The sequence below is a fragment of the Bos javanicus genome, chromosome 15 (assembly GCF_032452875.1).
Source record: "Bos javanicus breed banteng chromosome 15, ARS-OSU_banteng_1.0, whole genome shotgun sequence".
In the NCBI taxonomy this organism is placed as follows: Eukaryota; Metazoa; Chordata; class Mammalia; order Artiodactyla; family Bovidae; genus Bos; species Bos javanicus.
Window position 1 is genome coordinate 24,339,706 of NC_083882.1, and position 22,795 is coordinate 24,362,500.

The 22,795-nt window shown below is 39.1% G+C and overlaps 1 protein-coding gene across 1 annotated transcript in view; it reads right to left on the reverse strand.

The window, feature by feature from the left end:
* Window positions 1-583: 583 nt before the first annotated feature.
* The window catches only part of ZW10 (zw10 kinetochore protein), a 35,161-nt gene continuing 12,949 nt past the window's right edge, over window positions 584-22,795 (reverse strand). Inside the window, exons 8-16 of the mRNA XM_061440343.1 lie at window positions 17,487-17,650; window positions 16,415-16,597; window positions 12,253-12,491; window positions 9,499-9,570; window positions 6,616-6,785; window positions 5,640-5,770; window positions 4,871-5,002; window positions 3,902-4,104; window positions 584-1,109 (exon numbers count right to left, since the gene is read on the reverse strand). Of these exons, the coding sequence (XP_061296327.1) occupies window positions 989-1,109; window positions 3,902-4,104; window positions 4,871-5,002; window positions 5,640-5,770; window positions 6,616-6,785; window positions 9,499-9,570; window positions 12,253-12,491; window positions 16,415-16,597; window positions 17,487-17,650 (1,415 nt within the window). The 3' untranslated portion in view covers window positions 584-988. The remainder of the gene's footprint in view (window positions 1,110-3,901; window positions 4,105-4,870; window positions 5,003-5,639; window positions 5,771-6,615; window positions 6,786-9,498; window positions 9,571-12,252; window positions 12,492-16,414; window positions 16,598-17,486; window positions 17,651-22,795) is intronic.

The following is a 22,795-nucleotide window of genomic DNA, read 5'->3' on the forward strand; positions in this document are numbered from 1 at the left end:
ATGGCTGCAGAGTTACAAACACAGAAAGTTGAGCTGTAGGATTAACCACGTTCACCAAATAAAGGATTAGGCTGTAGAACCCAGAGTTCGCGCCTCACAGCACGTACAGACCGAAGGCACGCTGCAATTTAAAACCTTTGCCATCTGATAGGTACAGAAGCAGTGGAATTTGAGAAGACAAAAAAAAAAGAAGAAGAAGAAAAGAAAATCCAATTAAAAAAAGTAGAATTTAGTCTGGGAATTCCCTAGAAGTCCACAGGTTAGGACTCTGCACTTTCACTGCCTAAGGCCTGGGTTCAATCCCCGGTCAGGGAACTAAGATCCTACGAGCCGTGTGCAAGGTCAGAAAGAAAAAAGCATTTAGTTGAAACAGCAAAAAGTGCCAAAAATTTATACTAAAAGAAAGTCTTAGGGGTCCTAAGAATGTTGAGAAATTATCAGAGAGTATCATGAAGAAAGAAGATAAGTCAGTGATTCCTCTGTGAGGATCATAAATGTCAATAAAAAAATGGCACAAAAGATAGGAAAACTTGATGGCCTCCTTTGTTAAGCTCCCATATTATTAAAGACACTCACCCATAACTCCGAAAATCATTATTTATTGGAAAGAAAAATTAAAAGCAGTCTCTTTAATTCCCACGAGACCAAATATAGTTCCCTTGCCCTCCAAAATAAGTCTCCCATCCCTCACAAATTCTTTATCCTGACTCTTAGAATGTCCTGGATTCCTTAATGGATACAGTCCCCAGACCCTGGGAGCAACATGAAACAGTGTCCCCCTCGAGTTTCTTATCATGGGAGAGCGGCTGAAAAGTCAACAACTTGAGGTACTTCATTTGATATCTCAGCATACAGGCCAGGAGGTAAGGCGTTCTTGGGTGAAATCAAACTTCCACAACAAATCAGTGATTCCAAGAAGTCTTTAAAGGAGTGATGATGCCAAGAGGAATCCTCCTGGCCAAGACATGGCCTTCCCAGGAAGATGGAACTATTTAATCTTAGCAAGGGTGGCTGCTCTTCTTTCTGTGTTCTGGAACAAGGCACGGATTAAAGCTTTCACTTCACTGGAAGAGAATGCAGTTGCCAAGGGCCCTTTTCCATCTGCCCACCTGCAAAATAAAAAAATACAATTTCTATTTCCTATTAAGTATAAGCAAAGTTTTTAAATTGCTTACTTGATTCCAAACATGTATTTGTTTAACTCATTACTGAACAGGGGATTTTTGCAGAAACTACTGCCTGTGGCCGGTGATTTGTTATACAAATGATATTAATTCAATAATGTGTTAAAATGGAAATAAAACAAGTTCTGGCATTTTCCCCCTTCTTTATGAGTCTACCACTCAGTATCTTTAACATCTTCTGCTTCTTGGCTGCATTTTGATATCAGCAGAGACAGATGAAGAGACCAAGTTAGAAAGATAAAAACTCTTCTCCCTTATTCTATACTCACTAAGCCCGTTCAAACTTGACAATTATGACCACATGCTCACAGGGTTATATAGAGAAATGGGATCTGTAACTACTTTAAAAAGCGAACCACAGGCAGCACATTTTAACTGAGAAAGAATAGGCACAAAAAATAATACATAAAATCACACACACAAAAATAGTCAGTAGAATAAAGGGTAAAAAATATGAACAGCTCACAGACAGAAAGAACAAAAACTAATTGTTACCAGTGGGGAGAGGGAATTTAGAGGTAGGGGACTAAGAGGTACAAACTAATAAAACAAATTACAAGGATGTATTGTACAACACAGGGAATATAGCCAATAATAACTATAAAGGGAGTATAACCTTTAAAAACTGAATCACCATATTGTGCACCTGTAACTTAATAATATTATGCATCAAAATGCTTTTTTCCACAAAAAAGCACAGATTTTTCAATATAAAAAAAAGAATAGGCATTTTACAATGGAAAAAAAAAATGATCACTAAAAAGATGCTCAATGTCATTAGAATTTAGGGAAATACAAACTGAAAGGACAATGAGCCATTTCACAGCAACTAGCCCAGGAAAAAATTTCAAGTCTGATAACACCAAATACTGGTGAAAATGTGAAACAACAGAATAAATAAACTATGAAATATGCAGCTATAAGATAAGTAAGTCACAGGGATGTAGCATACCCATAAGGAATATAATCAATATTGTAACAACTTTGGTGATGGATGGTACCTGCTATTACTGTGGTGATCATTTCATAATGCATAAAAATATCAAATCACTATGTTTTAAACATGAAAGCAATATAATATGTTAATTATAACTCTTTTTTAAAAAACTATGACTATTATTAGAATATGATACAGCAGTGCATATGAACTGTAGCTACACATACTTTCATGAATGAATTTTCTAATCAAAAGAAGCAAGTTATAGAAGATTCCATTAACAGGAAGTTCAAAAACAGGCAAGTCTAAAATTTATATTTAGGGATATGTACGAATGTGGTAAAACTATAAAGAAAAGCAAGGAGATAACACAAAATTCAAGACAGTTACCTCTGGGGGAGGGGGGACCATTTGGGGAACAGCACATAAGGGTCTTCAAAGGTAATGATAATATTTTTCTTAAGTTGGGTAATAGGTACGCAAACATTTATTTTACTCTTTTTTTCTTTAGACCTGTGAATATGTTATATATACTGTACTCCTTCATAGGTATATTTTTTAATTTTTAAATGTTTAAACTACACACTGGAGATAGTTACTTTGGTAAAAAAAAATATTTTCTCAATTAGTTATCCTTATATCTACTGAAATTTCTGGGAGGAGAAACATCTTCCTAGTCAGAAGAAAAGAAGCTGAGATATATCAGTATTATAACTGCTCTCAACAAAGAATTAATGATCATTCTTGGGCTGCAAGAGGGCCCTTTTAACAGCAGAAACAAAATTTCTCATCTGCTGCCCTCTGGAGTCTTATCTGAAGACATACCACCAAGGACTTGTAAATAATAGAGGAATCAACTGAAGTTTGTACTAAGTGCAGTTAGAGGTCTTCTGAGGTGATTTTTTTTTTTTTTAAGCAAAACTCTCATTTACCTTGTTTAAGAATGAATAGTATTTGCTGGGAACAACTCAGACACATCGAGGACAGGTAGTCTAATATACTTGGGCATCTGTAATAAACCAACCTAAATCAGCTAGACAAGTAGCTATAGAGATGGATATGGACCTTAACGCCTATTCAGTGCATTCTCTATGCAAGGTTATGTGTGTTTGTTAATCATACACCAAGACAATAATTAAAGCATCCATGGATATGCAACTAGCCAACATCTATCCTGTTTTGCACAGTATCAATGACCTTCACACACTCAATAGGATACAACAAAGCACGCAATTGCAGAGCATAGCAATGTTAACTGATGGTGCTGAGAGAAAACAACATCCACTGTATTTAAGAAAAGAGGAACCCTTTCTATGTGTGTGGTACTGAATCCCTGTAGAAAAACTGCTGCCCAATCAAACAATGGTTTGATGCTGACTATTCTTACAGGTAAAAGTCACTTCTCTACTAACATATCAAAATCGATCTTAAAATGCATCCCCTGTTGGTTAAAATGGGCAAGAATTTCCATCTAGGTGTCAGAAGGTTGTATTTCTTGTTAAGTGCAAGTGGTACAAGACCATCTATCTGTAGAGCACGACAAAACAACACGCTCAAGACAAAAATAACAGAAGCAAGAAGTCCTTACACTATCAAATATGAACAGTGGTCATGAGATCCGCGCTACGACAGGCCGTGCAAAGGCCCTAGTTACTGCTACTCGATATGAAACCTTCCTGAGTAACACTAAGAAACAGAGAAAAGCACTGCCTTCGATGGCACTAATATTCTTTTATGGTTGTGAAGACATAAATCAGTCCTACAAAAGGGTTTTACCCACCGATCCCCAATTTCTTGCAAACTGGCTTGTAGCATCATCATCAGCTCTTTGAACGGCATCCATTTGGACACGTAGACTGGCACCTCTTCTCGGTATTTCTTATTCTCGTTTTCTTCCGAGAGAGGTGCAAATACTTGAGGTCCTTCATCCACCACTGTTTTGCACAAGGAATACAATCTGTCAGCGTCTTCGGTAGAGATGTCCTGATTTTGCACAAAGGGAACACAACAGAACAGAATCGGACCAATTTAGCGGGAAGAAAACAGCAGATCTTTGGTGCAAGCTACGCAGGGGGTCAGTGGCAGCAAGATATTTTCCAGCCAATTTAGCAGATCTTACTGATCTCATCAGCTCTGACAATACTCCCCAAACTAGAATGACATGCAATAGGTTTCAACAGATTGTTGGTAATTTTATTTGCTTGCATGAAAGAATCTGTTTCTCCAGTAGAAAATGGTGCAGCGTGCTGGAAAGCAGGGAATCTTATTACAGGGGTTTAGCCAATCTATATTTTAGAGGAATCAGCTCGCAGAGTCCAGGCAACTTTGCTGCAGGACCACACATATAGTCCCAATGTCAACAGGGTGCTGGTACAGTGGTGCCTGCACAAGGCTGCATCCCATCTTACTAAATTAGAGTATTCGATCCACTTACTCATTAAGTATACAACTTCACACTCTGGATTTTGGGAGCACTGCCCCATTTCCAGGCTCCTCACTCATAATTTACACAGATGCCAGGTGGCGTCAGCTGTATAATCCTACTTTCTTAGATAGATATGAAGGACAGAGATTAGCAAGACTCCAGCAAAACAGAATTAAGACAAAAGTGAGAAAATAACAGTATAATGACTTAGACATGAAACATGAACAATTTCTTCTACCATCTGTGTTGACTAAAAATGAGGCATCAACATCGTCGGAAGAACAACTTTAGCTCAAGTCTGGAGAGGCATCTCGTGGCCCTTACCTCCAGCGCAGTGATCCTGCCAGTGATCTCGGAGACCGCTGTGTTGAGTAAAGTCCCCATAGCCTTGCAATATATGTTCACCGGCAGGACATCCTGCCACACAACTCCGAGTCTCTTTAGCTGGTGCAGCACCTGTCAGAAAAACACAGATCTTTACATGGAACAGAGGTGGTTACAACTCACATTTTCCTAGATTTCCATTTACCATTTCTGTGTGTGTGGAAGAAGAGGTGTTATATAAAAGTGATGTAAAGCCATTCAGAACACGTTTCTCGAATATTTCACCCTAGTGATATCTTTGCTTGATGAAAAATACTTACCCTGTGGACAGGAAAACTGGAGTAAAAAGGTGTGTCACTTAAGAGAGAGAAGCATCTTTTTTTTTTTAAGATGAAAGCTAGTATTTCAAACTTCTCAAAGTTCATGGGTTAAAACACTGGGTTGGTCAAAAAGCTCATCTGGGTTTTTTGCAACATCTTTTGGGAAAACCCAAACGAACTTTTTGGCCAACCCAATACTTGTGATGGGAGACTTATTAGATAACTAGGCGCACTACTGGCTTAATGGGAAGAGAGCTTCCTATTGACTTGGTGGGGCAGGGAAAAGGAAAGGAAAGGCCATCAACGTGACCAGAAAAGGTGGCCACATTTCCACAGGGAGTTGTGGGGAATCAACTGAGCTACCTGCCACGTACACTTTGCAGCTTAAAAACAAGCAGGAAGCATCTAAAGAAAGAGCACGAACTGCAGAGCTAACAACAGCTCCCTACCTGCCGCACCGCTTTACTTGCTGCAGAATAATTGTCCTCATCGTCCATGTTTGAAAAGTTTCTAGCACTTGATAATCTTTCCAGGAGTTCTCCTTTCTGTGCCCGCATCTGGGCCAGAAAACACTCTGTCCCTATGACGAGAAAAGAGAATAAAGAATTCTGAGTGTCGTTCAGTTACACACAGGGTGGAGGAGGAGGAGAGACAAGACGGAACCTAGTATCTGTTTTTGCCTATTTGAAAACAACTGCTTGTTAGTTAACATAAGGTGGCCCTAAGGTTACGATTAATAAAAACACCACTTCTAATACATCAGCCAGTCCCTCTAAGCCCATCCTCAGAATAGTGAGCTTTTTTCAAAAGTCCATCCAGAATCAGATAAGAAAGACTACATATACAGTAGAAGCCACTGCTTATTTTTCTGATATATCTACACCACTTCAGAGGAAAGTCAGGAATTGAAAAGCTACGTAAATGATACAGATTCTCTGCTTTTCCTAGGCTATCATTATAGTAAACATACTGATATCCCATATTTCTTTTGATTTTTAATAATCAGAAGTAAAGCTAATGGAGGTAGAATAGAAGGGAGCTGGTTTGAGGTTTTGCAAACAAATAAGTACTGACATTAGTGACTCTTACGAATAATGCTAACAGGACTGTCACACTACTCCTCTTAGGACATGTCACTCTACTGACAAAACACTAATTTGGTGAATTCACCACACACCAGCAATGCAGTTTGGAACTCTAATGTACCACAGAATCATGTCATGAAAAAGCAATGCTTTCAAAAGACTGCATTCACTTCATAAAGCTAAATAACTGGGAACACCTGTGAATTAAATACCCCCTCTCTTCCAGTATAGCTCAGGGACCACCATCTAATTTCAAACAGGTCTCATTTGTAAATTACACAGATACTAGTCTGACAAGCTGCATTATCAAAATGCTTCCCTACATTTAAGGCATCATTACCAAGTCTCCGGAAGCCAGGTACAAGGTCCACAAAAGTAGTAGTGCCATCGCACAGAATGGGGGCGAGACGCAATCTGAACTGATGCCCAAGGGTTAGCAAGTGGTGGGCAATATACATACAGTTGTTGTGGTGAATGGCAGCCAACTGTGGCAGTTTTTGAAGGTTCTCCCTAGGTCAGGAGGAAGCGAAGGAAAAGAAAGAAATCACCTGTTACTGAAGTTGACTCGTCTAATGACTTTCTCGGGATTAATCATTTTCTACTGTATAAATGCCATACGTAACAAGATGTAAACTCATCGCTCCCACTCCCACGCAGTGAGTTTGTTCTGCCCGCATGAGACATTATTCGATAAAACTAGCCCAGTGGTTAACAAGAAAGAAAGAGCAAGGGAATGGATGTTTACCTGTGTCAACTCTTTGTACTAGAAACCTAGAATCGCTATACATAATTCCCTTAAAATTTAACACTGATAAGTCTGTGGAAATATAGGTTTGCTTCCTCTTTCTCCAAACTCCTATTTCATTTATACAATGAAGCACTTAACTATTTTCCAATTCACTAGTTTTCAAAGATGGCTGCAGATTAGAGTCATCTGAGAAAGTTTAAATATATAGATGCTTAGACCTCACTCTCCAAACAGAACACAATCTCTGAGTGAAATCAGGGCATTTATATGTTTTAAACACCCCCCCCCAGGTGATTTTAAATTTTCATAAAAGATTAAAAATCACTGTTTTCATTCGTCCACACATATTAGTCTATCTGCCTAGCATGGGAAGAGAGCTTGTCTTAAACCTCTGCTACATATCCACTTGCAGTCATTCAATTAAAACTTCCTGGTTTTCAATTAAAACTTCCGTTCCATGTCAGGCTAGAATATACAAAGCTGGAAACTAACATCCTAAGACAGTTGTCCTCACTTTGGGCTACATGTCAGAATCATCACAGGGCTTTAGAAAACAGAGATATCTGAGTCTTAAATCACACCTATACATCAAACTCTCTAGAATTGGGGCCTAAGCAAATATATATATTCTCAAAGGTCCATGAAAGAGTCTAAAATACTGCCAAAGCTGAGAACACTAATCTAGAACAGTGGTTCTCAAAGTGTGGTCCCCTGGCAAGAAAATAGCAGCATTACCTGGAAATCTGTTAAAAAGTCTAGGCTTTATCCCAACCCTGCTGCTGAAGCTTAAGTTCCAATACTTTGGCCACCTGATGTGCAGAGTCGATTCACCGGAAAAGACCCTGACGCTGGGAAAGATTGAGGGCAGGAGGAGAAGGGTGCGGCAGAGGATGAGATGGCTGGACAGCACCACTGACTCAATGGACATGAATTTGAACAAACTCTGGGAGACAGTGAAGGACCATGAAGCCTGGCGTGCTGCCGGCCATGGGGTCTCAAAGAGTTGGACATAACTTAACGACCAAACAACATTACTCCAGCCCTACTGAAACAGATATCTGTGGGGCATGAAATCTGGTAATTTGTATTTTACCAAAGTTTCCTGGTGATTCTGAAACACACTAAAGTTTGTAAACCACTGGTCTAGCATAAAGTTCTCAGATCATACAAAGAGGGGAAACAACAAATCTAACTCCACCCCAGTGTGAAAAATGTTTCTAAGCACAAAAAGCCCTAAGCCAACTGTCTTTGAATCCCCAAGGACATGGCTATCAACTGACCTGAAGAGGTTTTCTCTTTTCCTTTACCTAACTAAGTAGAAAGTGAAATAAAAGTTTTAAGCCACAGCAAAGAGAATACAAATAAAAATAATAAGTTTACAATAAATAAGTGGTCTTTTAGAACAAAATAACTGGGCCTACTTAAAAACATCTCAAATGTTCAAAAATCTATCAACATTAAATTGACCTTTTCTTTGAAACCAGAGTTCTTGACTTAAGGAATAGCTTTGCTGACATATTACTTAAAATATTTATAAAGTCATCCAAAACACTTTATTTGGATGATAGAACTCCTGGAGGCTTAAATATTAACTTATCAGATTAATATCAAAAGAAACTTTAAAAATCCAAGATGTGAGGTAAATACACCCTAAGGTCACTAAGAAGAGCAGCTGTGTGTGTGTGCTAAGTCACATGCAGTCTCTCCTAGAAATGTTGATTCATGTCCTTGCGGTGGGGTGAGGAGAAAAGGTGGAGGAAGATGGAGTAACTTCAGTTATGTCCAACTCTCTGCAACCCTATGGACCATAGCCCACCAGGCTCCTCTGTCTATGGGATTCTCCAGGCAAGAATACTGGAGTGAGTTGCCATGCCCTCCTCCAGGGGATCTTTCCCCCCTCCAGGGATCAAACCAGCACCTCTTAAGTATCCTGAATTGGCAGGCAGGTTCTTTACCACTAGTGCCCCCTGGTATTAAGTCTGCAAAGCTATGAATGCCAAGGAAAAAATGTGGGATGTTTACTAGATAGCAATATGGAGCAATGGATGACCTTTTTGTTTTGCAACCAAGTAAAGTGAGACAGTTTTGAAAATACCTACCATTACTAATAGGGTAAAAGTTCTCTTGAGTTTTCAAATCTGTCTTACCTACTATACTACAGATGAAATGGCAACCCATTCCAGTGTTCTTGCCTGGAGAATCCCGGGGACGGGGGAGCCTGGTGGGCTGCCGTCTATGGGGTCACTCAGAGGCAGACACGACTGAAGTGACTTAGCAGCAGCAGCAGCATAGTACCCCTATTAATTGATTATTAAATGATGTTCTTTAAACATGTATTGTAAATGGTTTATTGTACTTTATTGTGAGTTTTAGCAGCCAATTATCTTATGTGGGAATATAAAGTTACTGTTTTAACCTGACTCAAACATTTCAAGCCTACAATATTATACAGAAGTCAGACACAGTGGCACTTACTTGTGATATGTTGGTACAACATCATGGAACAAATGGAAGATATTCCTCACTGAGTAGAAAAGTTGAACAGCACTAAAAAGAAAACACAGTTTCAAGAGAAACGCATAAGGATATAAAGGCAATGAGAAAAAAAATTCTAAGTCAGTGCACCTTAAGTGAGATCCCCTACTAAGACTACAGCTGGAGAGACTAAGCTCAGTCTACAGCTGAGACTACAGCTGCCACTGCTGAGAACACCACTTCTCTGGATGGAATGAATTCTCAGCTAGGAGTTACCAACTGAACTGCAGGTCTGAAAACCTGGGCCCATTCACAGCATTAAGAACAGTGGCGTTCAAGCCAAAGCCTCTTTTCCATTTATCAATTTGTGTTCTGCCAGGACCCAGAGTATCCCTTCAGTAATGAATGGAGCTAAGCCTCAGCAAATGTCACCTGCTCACTGGCGCACTCTGCAAAGGGCAAGGCATCAATAAAGGCACTCACTGGTGCTGCCAGGGCCAGTCTGCCTTCAGCCTCCACCTTTTCTCCTTCTCACCCCAACGCAAGGACATGAATCAACATTTCTAGGAGAGAATCCAACCTCAAGATTTCTTGCCCTTTAAGTCTGGTCTTAGAACACCTGAAGATTATTATTAAAAAGCTCTCAGAGCAAATAAAAGGCTCATGGAGCTTACTTCTACATAAGACTAACTGAAACTATGTACCCTGAGTAAGTCACAGGAATTCCACCAATGATTATTAAAAATTAGTCATGGTTCACTATACCCCAAAACAGTGTTAAAACTTGATGACTATGATACCTAAATTATTTCATTTTATTTTCATTGCATTCTTGTTGTTTGAAGTATGATAACAGGAAAGTGGGTTGTTGTAGTTGTGTTTTTGTTTGTCCTATTAAAACTAATTTTTTGGTGAGAAGGATGTCTGTAGACATTCAGTATACAAAACTGTTGTTTGGTGGGACTTCCCTGGTGGTTCAGTGGCTAAGTCTCTGCACTCCCAATGCAGGGGACGTGGGTAAGATCCCTGGTCAGAGAACCAGGTCCCACATTCCGAAACTAAGAGTTCACATGCTGCAAGTAAAGACCCAACAGGCTGCACCTAAGACCTGGTGCAGCCAAATAAGTAAATTTAAAAATACACACACACACACACACATATATATAGTTTGGTATTATCTTATGAAAAATTGCCTTGCGTCCCTAACTTCTGCTTGAGCATATTTCAGGTGAATGCCACGTAAAAATGCCTGCACGCATACTCAGTCACTCAGTCATGTCCAACTCTTTGTGACACCATGGACTGTAGTCTGCCAGGCTCCTCTGTCCACCGAAGTTTCCAGGCAAAAATACTGGAGTGGGTTGCCATTTCCTACTCCAGGGGATCTTCTAGACCCAGGGATCAAACCGGCGTCTCCTGTGTCTTATGCATTGGTAAGTGGATTCTTTACCACTGGGCCACCTAGGAAGCCCTATTCACTCCTGTATTTATTCTGCCAAGTGAAAGGGAAAGTCACTCAGTGTCCGACTCTTGTGACCCCACGCACTATACAGTCCATGGAATTTTCCAGGCCAGTATACTGGAGTGGGTAGCCTTTCCCTTCTCCAGGGGATCTTCCCAACCCAGGGATCGAAACCAGGTCTCCCACATTGCAGGCAGATTCTTTACCAGCTGAGCCAAAGGGAAGCTCTTATTCTGCCAAAAGAGTACATAACTCCCTTCACATGTATTACATTTTTCTTCCTCCTTATATTTAAAACCAGACAGACTTATGAATATAATGATTCATTGAAGTCATGGAAGTATTTTAGAATGCATGTTCTTTCTGGAACAGAATAAAGGGGTTTGTTTATACATGGGGATTAAAACTTCAGAAGCCCCATGGAAGACACAATTTGATTAAGTCAAGCTCTAACTGAAACTGTTTTCCTATGAGAATGTGAAATAAAAAACTATGATACACAGATTCAAACTAAAGAGGCTTTGGAAAACCCACTCTATGATCAACTTGGGCTACAGCCTACTGTCGTCTCCTCAGTCTGGTTCAGGAGTAGGGGAAGGAGCCTATTAAACAAAAAGAGATTCAAATATGGAAGTATGTGGGATCGAGTTTAGGTATCTTGAATATAATGTTGATTAGAAGAAATCTTCTGGAAAGGGAGAAATTAGAACTTTGGTGCATTTCATTCTTTTCCGTCTACCTTTGGCTGCCCAACAAACTATTACTGCTTAAAATTAGTATTTAAAATATAAATTAATTAGGAACTAGATTTCAAAAGATAAAATGAATGTTAGGCTAAAGAGCCAGAGCATGCTGAAGCAGGTGGTACAACTATCACTATGACCACCACCACCAATGCTAATTAACATCTGAGTATTAATTATTTCCAAGGGAGCATTCTATGTTCTTCACAAGAGCTTTCTCATGTAATACCATTCAAGTCAAATAAAAAGTTGAAAGTAAAAAATTAAAGAGGTTTTTGTTAAAAAGTGATTAACAATTTTTAATGTCAAATCCATTTGTCCATCCACATATATGATTTTATTTCTCATACTTTGCTGTAAGACTATATGTTGTTATAAGTAAAAGTTAGTTACTAATACACATCTGTGTGCTATACTGATTCTTTAGGGAAAAAATATTAATAGGATAAGAAAACCCAAAGAATTCCAGTTAATTTTCTTAAGAAATGTCTAGTTTAGATATACATTTAACCAAGTCATTGCCATTTTCAGATAACTCAGAACTCATACCATTGATCACTGCTGGTTGTTGCTTCCAGTAAAGTCTGATAGGCAAGTTCCATTAATTTCTTCACAGATTCACTGATGCGACATGTGGGCAAAGAAAAGGAATGTTGGTCCAATGTATTCTCAGGCTCTAAATTCGCCACTTCATTGCACTGAGCGGTGGATACTTCCTGTACTTGTAGCTTGTCGTCCTCATTAGGACGAAGTAAGTCTGGCACACTTATCTGAGAAGCAGGAGTGATCTAAGAGTCAAACACAGAAAACGCATCGTCCTCAGAATAATCCAGATGCATGCAGATGGTCAGGAATGAGATACTGACCGCTTCCATCACAATTAAGTTGTGGATCCACAGAATAATTACAAGATATGAGTGAACGTGGCAGTACTTTAATGACTGCTCAACCTTGGGTGAAAGGATGTCATGAGGAATAAGCAATACCCTTTACTGGGCCGTTCTCTTCACTCTGCATTCTTACTCTTGGTGGAAAACAACAAAGCTGTGAAACTGACCCAAGACTTTAGGTAAATGAAAGGACCTTCAAAAAATCCTCTTTCTCAGATTAGACTGTTGGACTAACGCACACCAGTATGACTTTGTGTTCCACTGTCATTAAGTTATTTCCCATCAGAAACATGTCTCGGCTTAGCCAAAGAAACAACACATTCAAGCTAGCTTATGCTGCTCTTAAAAACAAAATTCCAAACAAAATCCAAAAACCTTCCCTCCATTTACACTGAATGAGAATTCCCAGATTTGGTGAAAAATAAAGAGAAGAACGGGGCTTCCCTGGTGGCTCAGCAGTAAAGAATATGGCCTGCAATGCAGGAGGCAGTGGTTTGATTCCTGGGCTGTGAAGACCCCCTGGAGGAGGGCATGGGAACCCACCCCAGTATTCTTGCCTGGAGAATCCCATGGACAAAGAAGGCTCCACAGGGTCGCAAAGAGTCGGACACGACTAAAGCGCGAGAGCACACACACACAAAGGAAAGAATACTAGGCCTCTAGTCTGGAAACATCAGTGATATTTTCTACCCTAACTTTACACAAAGTCATTTAACCTCTCTTGACCTCAATTTTCTCATTGCAATATGAATAAATTGCATTAAAACAATGGTTTTCAAATCTCGCTTATCAAAGATGCCTCAGGAGCCAAAAAAAAGTTGGGGGGAGATTAAGCAGGTGGAAGCGGCAGGTTCCTACCTCAAGAAGAGCTGCTCTGCTCAGCACATACTGGACCTCTATGGAAAATTTCTGATAGAAAAAGTTTAAGTTTTTTTCAAGTCTCAAAAAAACATTAAAGTCATCAGACTTGCCATCTATGTATAAAATTTGTACAATAACATCTATTTTGTAGGGCTGTTATAACGTTTCAATGAGAATACAAATATCACACCCAGGGGAGGTGCCACTGGCATCGAGTGGGTAGAGGCTAGTGGTGCTATTGAACATCCTACAGGACAGGCCCCAGAGCAAAGAATTACCTGGTCCCAAATGTCAACGGTGGCATTGCTGAGAAACTCTGATCTAGAGGAAGTGCCATCATTAGGATCTGGATATTTGGGAGGCAAATACAGTCTTACAGAATGTCAGAACTAGTTGAATAGGGAGCTCAGAGATTATCTAGTTCAATTCTGTCATGTTACATAAAAGGAAACTGAGATCCAACAAGGCTGAAAGATTTAGCCCGGAGCCACAAAGCAACCTAGTAACAATCTCACTTATAACAAGGAGTTAGGACGAGCTCTTGGGATATATATTAATTCACCAAATATCGACTGAGCGCTAAGTACACAGTAGTGGGCACCAGGTACATTCTTGATGCTAGAGGTACAACAGTAAACAAAACAGCAAAGAACAAAACACACTGGAAAAAGAGAAACCAACCCTCCCCACATAGAGCGTGTTTGCTAGCAGGGAAAAACAGTAATTCAGACAAAATATTTATTGACAATAAGTAACATGAAATGAAAGTCATTCAGTCATATCTGACGGACTCTTTGGGACCCCTCGGGCTATACAGTCCATGGAATTCTCCAGGCCAGAATACTGGAGTGTGTAGCCTTTCCTTTCTCCAGGGGATCTTCCCAACCCAGGCATCAAAGCCAGGTCTCCCGCATTACAGGTGGATTTGTTACCAGGTGAGCCACAGGAGAAGCCCAAGAATACTGGAGTGGGTAGCCTATCCTTTCTCTAGAGAATATTCCCAATCCAGGAATCAAACCTGAGTCTCCTGTATTGCAGGCAGATTCTTTACCAAATGAGCTGTCAGGGAAGAAAATCAAAGCAAGGAAAGAGTACAAGAAATAGGGGGAGGCTTCCCCGATTGCTCCGATGGTAAAGAATCTGCCCACAACATAGGAGACCCTGGTTCAATCCCTCGGTCAGGAAGATCACTTGGAGAAGGGAATGGCTACCCAATCCAGTATTCTTGTCTGAAGAATTCCATGGACAGAGGAGCCCCGTGAGCTATAGTTTATGGGGTCACACAGAGTCAGATACAACTGAGTGACTCTCAGTGGTAAAGAATCCGCCTGCCAATGCAGGAGACACAGGTTCGATCCCTGATCCACAAAGATCCCACATGCTGCAGAGCAACTAACCCTATGCACCACAAGTATTGAGTCTGGACTCTAGAGCCTGGGAGCCACAACTATGAAGCCTGCAGGCCTAGAGCCTATGGTCTGAAACAACAGAAGCCACTGCAGTGAGAAGCCCGCACACTATAAGTAGAGAGCAGTCCCCGCTCACTGCAACCAGAGAAAAGCCCACACAGCAAAGAAGACCTAGCACAGGCAAAAATAAAAATTAATATATAAATAATTAAAAAAAAAAAGAAATAGGGGGAGGTTACAATTTTAACAGTAACTTCCCTGGTGGTCCAGTGGTTAAGACTCTGTGCTTCCAATGCAAGGGTGGGGCGTGTGTTTGATCCCTGGCTGGGGAACTAAGATCCCACATGCTGAGTGGTGCAGTCAAGGAAATATTTTTAAAAAGAATGAATTTTTTTAAAAAAGTAAAATAGTGATCAGGAAAGGGAGCAAGTCTATAGCAATATTCCAAGCAGAGGGGGAAAGAGGTTTCAGAGTTCTGTAGCCAAGCCGTCCTGGCAAATGAAGAGAGTGACTGAAGGGGAATGCCGTAGGAGATGCAGTCAGAGCAGCAATAGGGAACACATCACCCAGGGCCTTGCAGGCCACGGTAAGCCGACTGGGTCCTTCTCTGAATGAGACAGGAAGCCACTGGGCTTTGTGCATGAGAGTGACATAACTGACTTTCATGTAAAAACCCTGCAGCCCAGTTCCCAGTACTGAGTGCATTTCAGTTCCCCTCACATCCCCAGATTACACCAAAATGTGTTAATATCTGTGGAGCTCAAATGGCTAATTAAATATTTTACTGAAGCGGACACTACAATAGGGTAACCCCAGGAGAAAGGGGCATGCAGAAAGCACAGAGCGGAGAGGAGCATGGTCCTCTCAGTGGTCACAGAAAAGCGGCTGAGGAATTTTCTAAGGGATTAGTTTAGTCTATGTCGTCTTTTAATCTAAATAACACTTATATTTGCTAAATATTATTTTATATATGCAAGATATTTTTTAAAAAAACAGAAAAAATACACAGAATTATCTAAGGTCAAAGGAGTAAATTACTCTCAATGCAAATTATAATTTGTCCATGGATTTTACAGACAATTGTTTATACCATCAAAGATCGTATCTTTTTGTTTCCTTTTATTAACTTCAAAACTAGCACCTCTATTAGCCTAAGCAATGAAGTCAACATTTTCACAACAGGATATAATCTCTGGATATAACAGTACCTGTCACAAAATTGCATACTAAAAATTCAAGTGATAAAGTCAAGAAAACTATAGGTTGATATACTCTATGATTTCAACAACAGTAATCCATTAAATTCACGTATACTTTTTCAATTTATACAACGCTTTTATGTGTGTTATCTTATCAGGATCCCACAATACCCTATGAAAGAGGTAGATCTTAGGACCCCTTTCAAAATGAGAAAACTAGTGTTTAAGAAAATTAATAACTCACCTCAATGACCTCGGCAAATGTCACGTGCTCTTCCACTCTACCACAATCATCTCAAAAATCAGCTGCTTCCTAACTCAGTGTAATAAACTATAACCATCCCCCCCATACCTTCACAGTGTTGTGAATTTCAGAGGTCATTAGGTTTCTAGCCGCGACGATCACATCCTGACACTTCTTGTTAGCAAAATGAGAATTGATATTACGGGCATATTTCAGCAAATCAGTAGTATCTCCTTTTAAAAACCTCATCTCCTTTAAGGCATTTTCAAATTCTTCAGTGGATTGTATGATCTAAGAAAGAAATGCAAGGAAAAGAAAGAAAAGTAAAGAATTATATACATATATTCCTTTTCAATATTAAAATTTCAAATCCAATGTACAGAAAAGAATAAGGAGCAGATGGTTAAGTTTTAGAACAGACCATCCACTACTAGGCAGAAAATATTACACATTTAAACTCATCAGGAAGAGCATCTTCATTAGGAGTTTCTGACTCTGCTTAGTAAAAGTGCAACAAATTTTTTAGTAAATATACAGTAATCCCCCTCCCTTATCCTCAGTTTCAGTTACCCACAGTCAGCTATGGTCTGAAAATACTAAATGAAAAATTTCAGAAACAAACAATTCCTAAGTTTTAAATTGTGCGCTGTTCTGAGTAGCGTAATGAAATATCGCCCTGTCCTGCTGTGTTTTACCCACGGGATATGAATCATCCTTTTGTACAGCATATCTGTGTTATATACACTACCTGCCCATTAGTATAGAAAAAACACTTCACATACATCTACAGTTCAATACTAACCACAGGTTCACGTCTTCATGGAGGGTCTTAGAACATACCCCAAACATAAGAGGGGGACTTCTGTACTTATTTTAGTGTTTGAGGAAACACTAGAAAGAAGCCAAAAAGTAAAGTATCACCTAGTAGCTACTAGACCTGATACAAATATAAAAACAATTGTTTTTCAAAAGTACCTAATGAAAACATATTAATACTGAATAAGAAAGCATACTTCCCAATCAAAAGGCAGCAAGCCAGAAGAGAAATGAAGTTATAGGGAATTTGCATCCACACCTTATGAATAATTTTCTTAAAGAACAAACGATCTCTAAGATAAACAAAGGACAGTGACAAGAACCTGTGGTCTCCCCAAACCTTCAGTGACACTTCTGCCCTTACCTCTTCATACTGCTGTAACTTGCTGCTATTTGTCGGGATAGAATAAACCAAACAATCTTTAATAAGGCACTCAGATAGGTCCTCCCAGATCATGTCACCAAGCATCTCAGCCAATGTGATCTTAGATGTCTTTAAATTTTCTAGGTCAGCATCAAGAGGTAAATCTGAAATCAAAAGAAAAAGTTTTAAACAAGAAGCTATTCACATACCAGATATATTCTCAAATTCCCTACTTTTCTAGAACTCTTCACTTTTAAGATGACAGGGAAGAAAACAGCACAAGTAATTCTACCCTACTTCAACTAACTATGTGGGAAAATCATGACACACAATTATTATTGCATTTTCACTGCTCAGATGAATCATCTGCAGTGTAAGACTGCCTGCCTGTTCTCTGTAACAATTAGGTAGTAAGCTATCTACATTATAATCATCCACTGCTAATCCACGGATCTGATTATATGACAAGCACTCAGAAGTTCTGCACACCAAGTTGAAACTAGTTTAGAATAAAATCCCATCTCTCCAATAATAAATAAACATACTTTTTCATCTCTGCAAAGGATCAGAGTGTTTATTCTAAGTAAAATATCAATAAATACCTTACATTATCATGTAATATCTAGTCTGTCAAACAGAATACTTCAATATACCTTCCATGGTATATTTTATGGTGGCTTTTTCTAACACATTTTGAGGAAGTTAATTAATTAACTGCTTCCCTCGTGGCTCAGCTGGTAAAGAATTCACCTGCAATGTGGAAGACCTGGGTTCAATCCCTGGGTTGGGAAGACCCCCTGGAGAAGGAAAAGGCTACCCACTCCAGTATTCTGGCCTGGAGAATTTCAGGGACCGTATAGGCCATGGAGTCGCAAAGAACTGGACACGACTGTGTGACTTTCATTATTAATTAACTAAATAGTATAAGAGAACCTTAAAAGAAAGTGACCATACTACCTCAAAGCCTTGAGCTATCTTATAATATCACAAGTCTAGGCCTGCACTGTTTGATATGATGGCAATCAGCCACATTTTGGTACTGAGCACATGACATGGGGCTAGTGTGACTGACGAACTCAATTTTTTTTAATTTTAAGTAATTTCAAAAACTGGAAGCAAAGGTGTGTGGTTATAATGGGTAGCATAAGGCAGCCTTGTCGTGATCGGCTGGTTTTGTAGCTCGATCGTAGTGGTAGGTACATGAATCTACACAGGTCATAAAATTGCACAGAACTATTCACACACACAAATGAGCGCAAGGAAAACTGGAGAAATCGGAATAAGCTCTGTGAATCGTACCACAGGCCATTTCCTGGTTTTGATCCTATACTATGGTTACACAAGATGCTAACATTGGGGAAAACTGGGTGAAGGGTACATGGGATCTCTATACATTTTTTGAATAAAAATGTTAAACTCAAAAAAAAACAAAACAAAGGAAGTAGTGTAAAATACTTTTCTGTTAAACACAATTTTGTTGCTTTGATAAGACCATGTCTCACTTTAACCACAGCATCACGTATGTGTACTGTAGTGTTGATTTCAGGCACGTATATTACTTCTAGTATTTCATATAAACACATTTCCGATGTAGTCAGAGTAAACAGATTCATTCCACTCCAATGACTTTGTTTTCCTATGCATCAATGTAACACTGTAATGTGTGCACTTGAATATTCTGTGCATACAGCACAGGTTACAGTGATAACTATATAAACTGAAAAAAGCAGTTAAATTGAAGTGCTTATTATTTTCATTATGATATATTTTTCTCATTTAAGAAAATAACTATAAACAAAGCTTCAAATTTAAAACTAAAATATACTATTGATGCAGAATCAAATGAAGATGCAAAAGTTGGAGGAACTGCTAGAAACAGTAAAGAAAAAAAGAGACTGGGAGAAAATATTCCACGAATTTTACAACAAATGGCAGTGCAACTTGCTAAAACAAAGCAAGGCAAAATTTTGCTATGCAAAAAGCATTTTAAGATGATAAAGCAGACAATATTAGGAAACATTTTCAGCAAATATATTAGGAATTTGTCAAGCTTCCTCTCAAAAAAGAATTGACAAAATTAGTCGCCTGAAATCACAATTAAATGTCCAACCAAAAATGTGATATTAATGGGATCTGTCACCCTGCTTACTTAACTTATATTTAGAGTACATCATCAGACACGCTGGGCTGGAAGAAGCACAAGCTGGAATCAAGATTGCTGGGAGAAATATCAATAACCTTAGATATGCAGATGACACCACCCTTATGGCAGAAAGTGAAGAGGAACTAAAAAGCCTCTTGATGAAAGTGAAAGAAGAGCATGAAAAAGTTGGCTTAAAGCTCAACATTCAGAAAACGAAGATCATGGCATCTGGTCCCATCACTTCATGGGAGATAGATGGGGAAACAGTGGAAACAGTGGCTGACTTTATTTTGGGGAGCTCCAAAATCACTGCAGATGGTGACTGCAGCCATGAGATTAAAAGGCGCTTACTCCTTGGAAGGAAAGTTATGACCAACCTAGATAGCATATTCAAAAGCAGAGACATTACTTTGCCAACAAAGGTCTGTCTAGTCAAGGCTATGAATTTTCCAGTGGTCATGTATGGATGTGAGAGTTGGACTGTGAAGAAAGCTGAGCGCCGAAGAATTGATGCTTTTGATCTGTAGTGTTGGAGAAGACTCTTGAGAGTCCCTTGGACTGCAAGGAGATCCAACCAGTCCATTCTAAAGGAGATCAGTCCTGGGTGTTCTTTGGTAGGAATGATGCTAAAGCTGAAACTCCAGTACTTTGGCCATCTCATGCGAAGAGTTGACTCATTGGAAAAGACTCTGATGCTGGGAGGGGTTGGGGGCAGGAGGAGAAGGGGACGACAGGATGGGATGGCTGGATGGCATCACCGACTCGATGGACTTGAGTTTGAGTGAACTCCAGGAGTTGGTGATGGACAGGGAGGCCTGGCGTGCTGCAATTCATGGGGTCACAAAGAGTTGGACACGACTGAGCAACTGAACTGAACTGAGCTCATGGAAAAGACCCTGATGCTGGGAAAGACTGAAGGCAGGAGAAGGGGATGACAGAGGATGAGATGGTTGGATGGCATCACTGATGCGATGGACATGAGTTTGACTAAGCTCTGAGAGTTGGTGATGGACAGGGGAGCCTGGCGTGCTGCAGTCCATGGGGTCACAGAGTTAGATACAACTGAGCAACTCAACTAAACTGAACTGAGCTTGTAAATTTAGCTAGTGATAAAATGACTTGATAAAATCATTATATGTTTTCTCTGTGTGTACATTTTGACATCAAATTTATGCTTGTTTTTAAAAAATTAATCAGGATACTTATCTATCCTTTTCTATTGACCAAAAGAGCTTGATTATCAAAAAGGATTATGTGTAATTTAAAGGGTACCTAGAATTTCGCCATAAATTTTATGTGCCTAATGGTGACCTTTTAAATAGGAAATCTTTAAAAACCTTTCAAATTTCTTCTACAACTTTTTGTATGTTCAGAGTCTCTACTTCTCAGTAAATTTTAGTAACTTATACTTTCTAGAAAATCAACACCACTAACATTTCTAAAGAAAAAGGGTAATTTTCCCTCTCCATATCCATGTTTGTCTGTCTCTCTGTGCCCAAGTAACCAATGTTAAGAGTTTGGTTTGTATTCTTCCTCCCTTACATTTATAATATACACACTTGATATAGATCAAACTGTGTCCCCTACAATTCATATGTTGAAGCCCTAGTCCCCAATGTAACTGCATTTGGAGACAGGACTCACCTTTAAATAGGTCATAAGGGTGGAGCCCTGCCCTTAATCCACTATGACTAGTGTTCCTCTAAGAAAAGGAAAGACATCAGAGATGAGCATACAGAGAGGAAAGGCCATGTGAGGGCAGTAAGAAGACTGTCTGCTAAGCAAGGAGAGAGGGCTCAGGAGAAACCAAATCTACTGACACTTTGATCTTGGACTTCCAGCCTCCAAAACAGAAAATAAATTTCTGCTTTTTAAGTCACACAGCCTGTGGTATTTTGTTATGGAAGCCCTAGCAAACTAATATAATACTCAAATAGGGGGCTACACTTTCATTTTTATAAAATGGGTTCATGCCATAGATTTTACACTTAACTTTTTATCCCTTAAAAATAGATGGTGGCCATCTCTGAGGTATCTAGCTCTACTTCTTTTTAATAGCTGCACAGTACTCCATACTATGGCTCAACTGTAAGTTATACAACCATTCTTCAGATGATACCCATTCCAGTATGCAAGTACATACAGTACTTACATATGCAAACATACATACTGTTGATATGACATCTGTAAGGAATTAAAAAGTGGGCTACCTGGGTCAAAGGGATGAATATCTTAGCATAACTATAGTGCCTCAGATTACTTGCTAAAAACACTCACAAAAGCAATGATGGAGCCTACCTTTCCATTTTCTTACCAAAAGTGTCTTACATAGATCTCTGAATTTTGTCAACTCTGATGGTGTGATTTCCATTCCACTATTAGGGAGATTAAGCAACACATATTTTTATTTTTATTAATAATTTGAACCTTTTCTTCCATAAATTACCTATTCATATTTGTTACCCTTTTTCTGTTACTATGTTCTCTCTTTCTTTGGAAAAAAATCTAAAAATCAACTCCTTGTCTGTCAAACACACTACAGGTATTTTCTCCCAGTATAATATAATCTTTGTTTATGGTACTGTTCCCCATCATAGAATTTGACATTTATACACAGTCGAATTTGTCAATCATTTCCTTTATGTATTTGGAGCTTCCTGATAATATTTAAGTATTCTTGTGAATTTTCTTCCAACACTTTTATTGTTCTACTTTTTGCATATAAGGCTTTAATCCATCTGGAATGTATCTCTGAAGTACGAAGCAGGAATCTAACTTTGTCTCATTCCACATAGCCAGTTTTGCTAACACAATTATTTAATAAACTGTCTGTCCCGCTAAACTAAACTGTGACTGATCAAACGGTAAATTCTCTTTTTTTTATTTCCTGGGTCTACTTCTGGACTCTTTTTCATTCCACTGAGCTTATGTCAAAAACATAGTTTTAATTATAAAATTCTCCAACTAGTACTTTTCAAATCTTTACTGGCAAGGCTCATGTTTTTTGATGTAAGCTCTAGAATAATTCATTTGTCCAATTCAAAAAATATATAACAAGCAACTGATTGGAAAGTATTAAGTTTATATGTTATTTTGGAATGAGTTGACAACTTTTTGAGATTGTCTTGTAATCCATGATAGCCTCCCTTCCCTTTAAGCCCTCAGT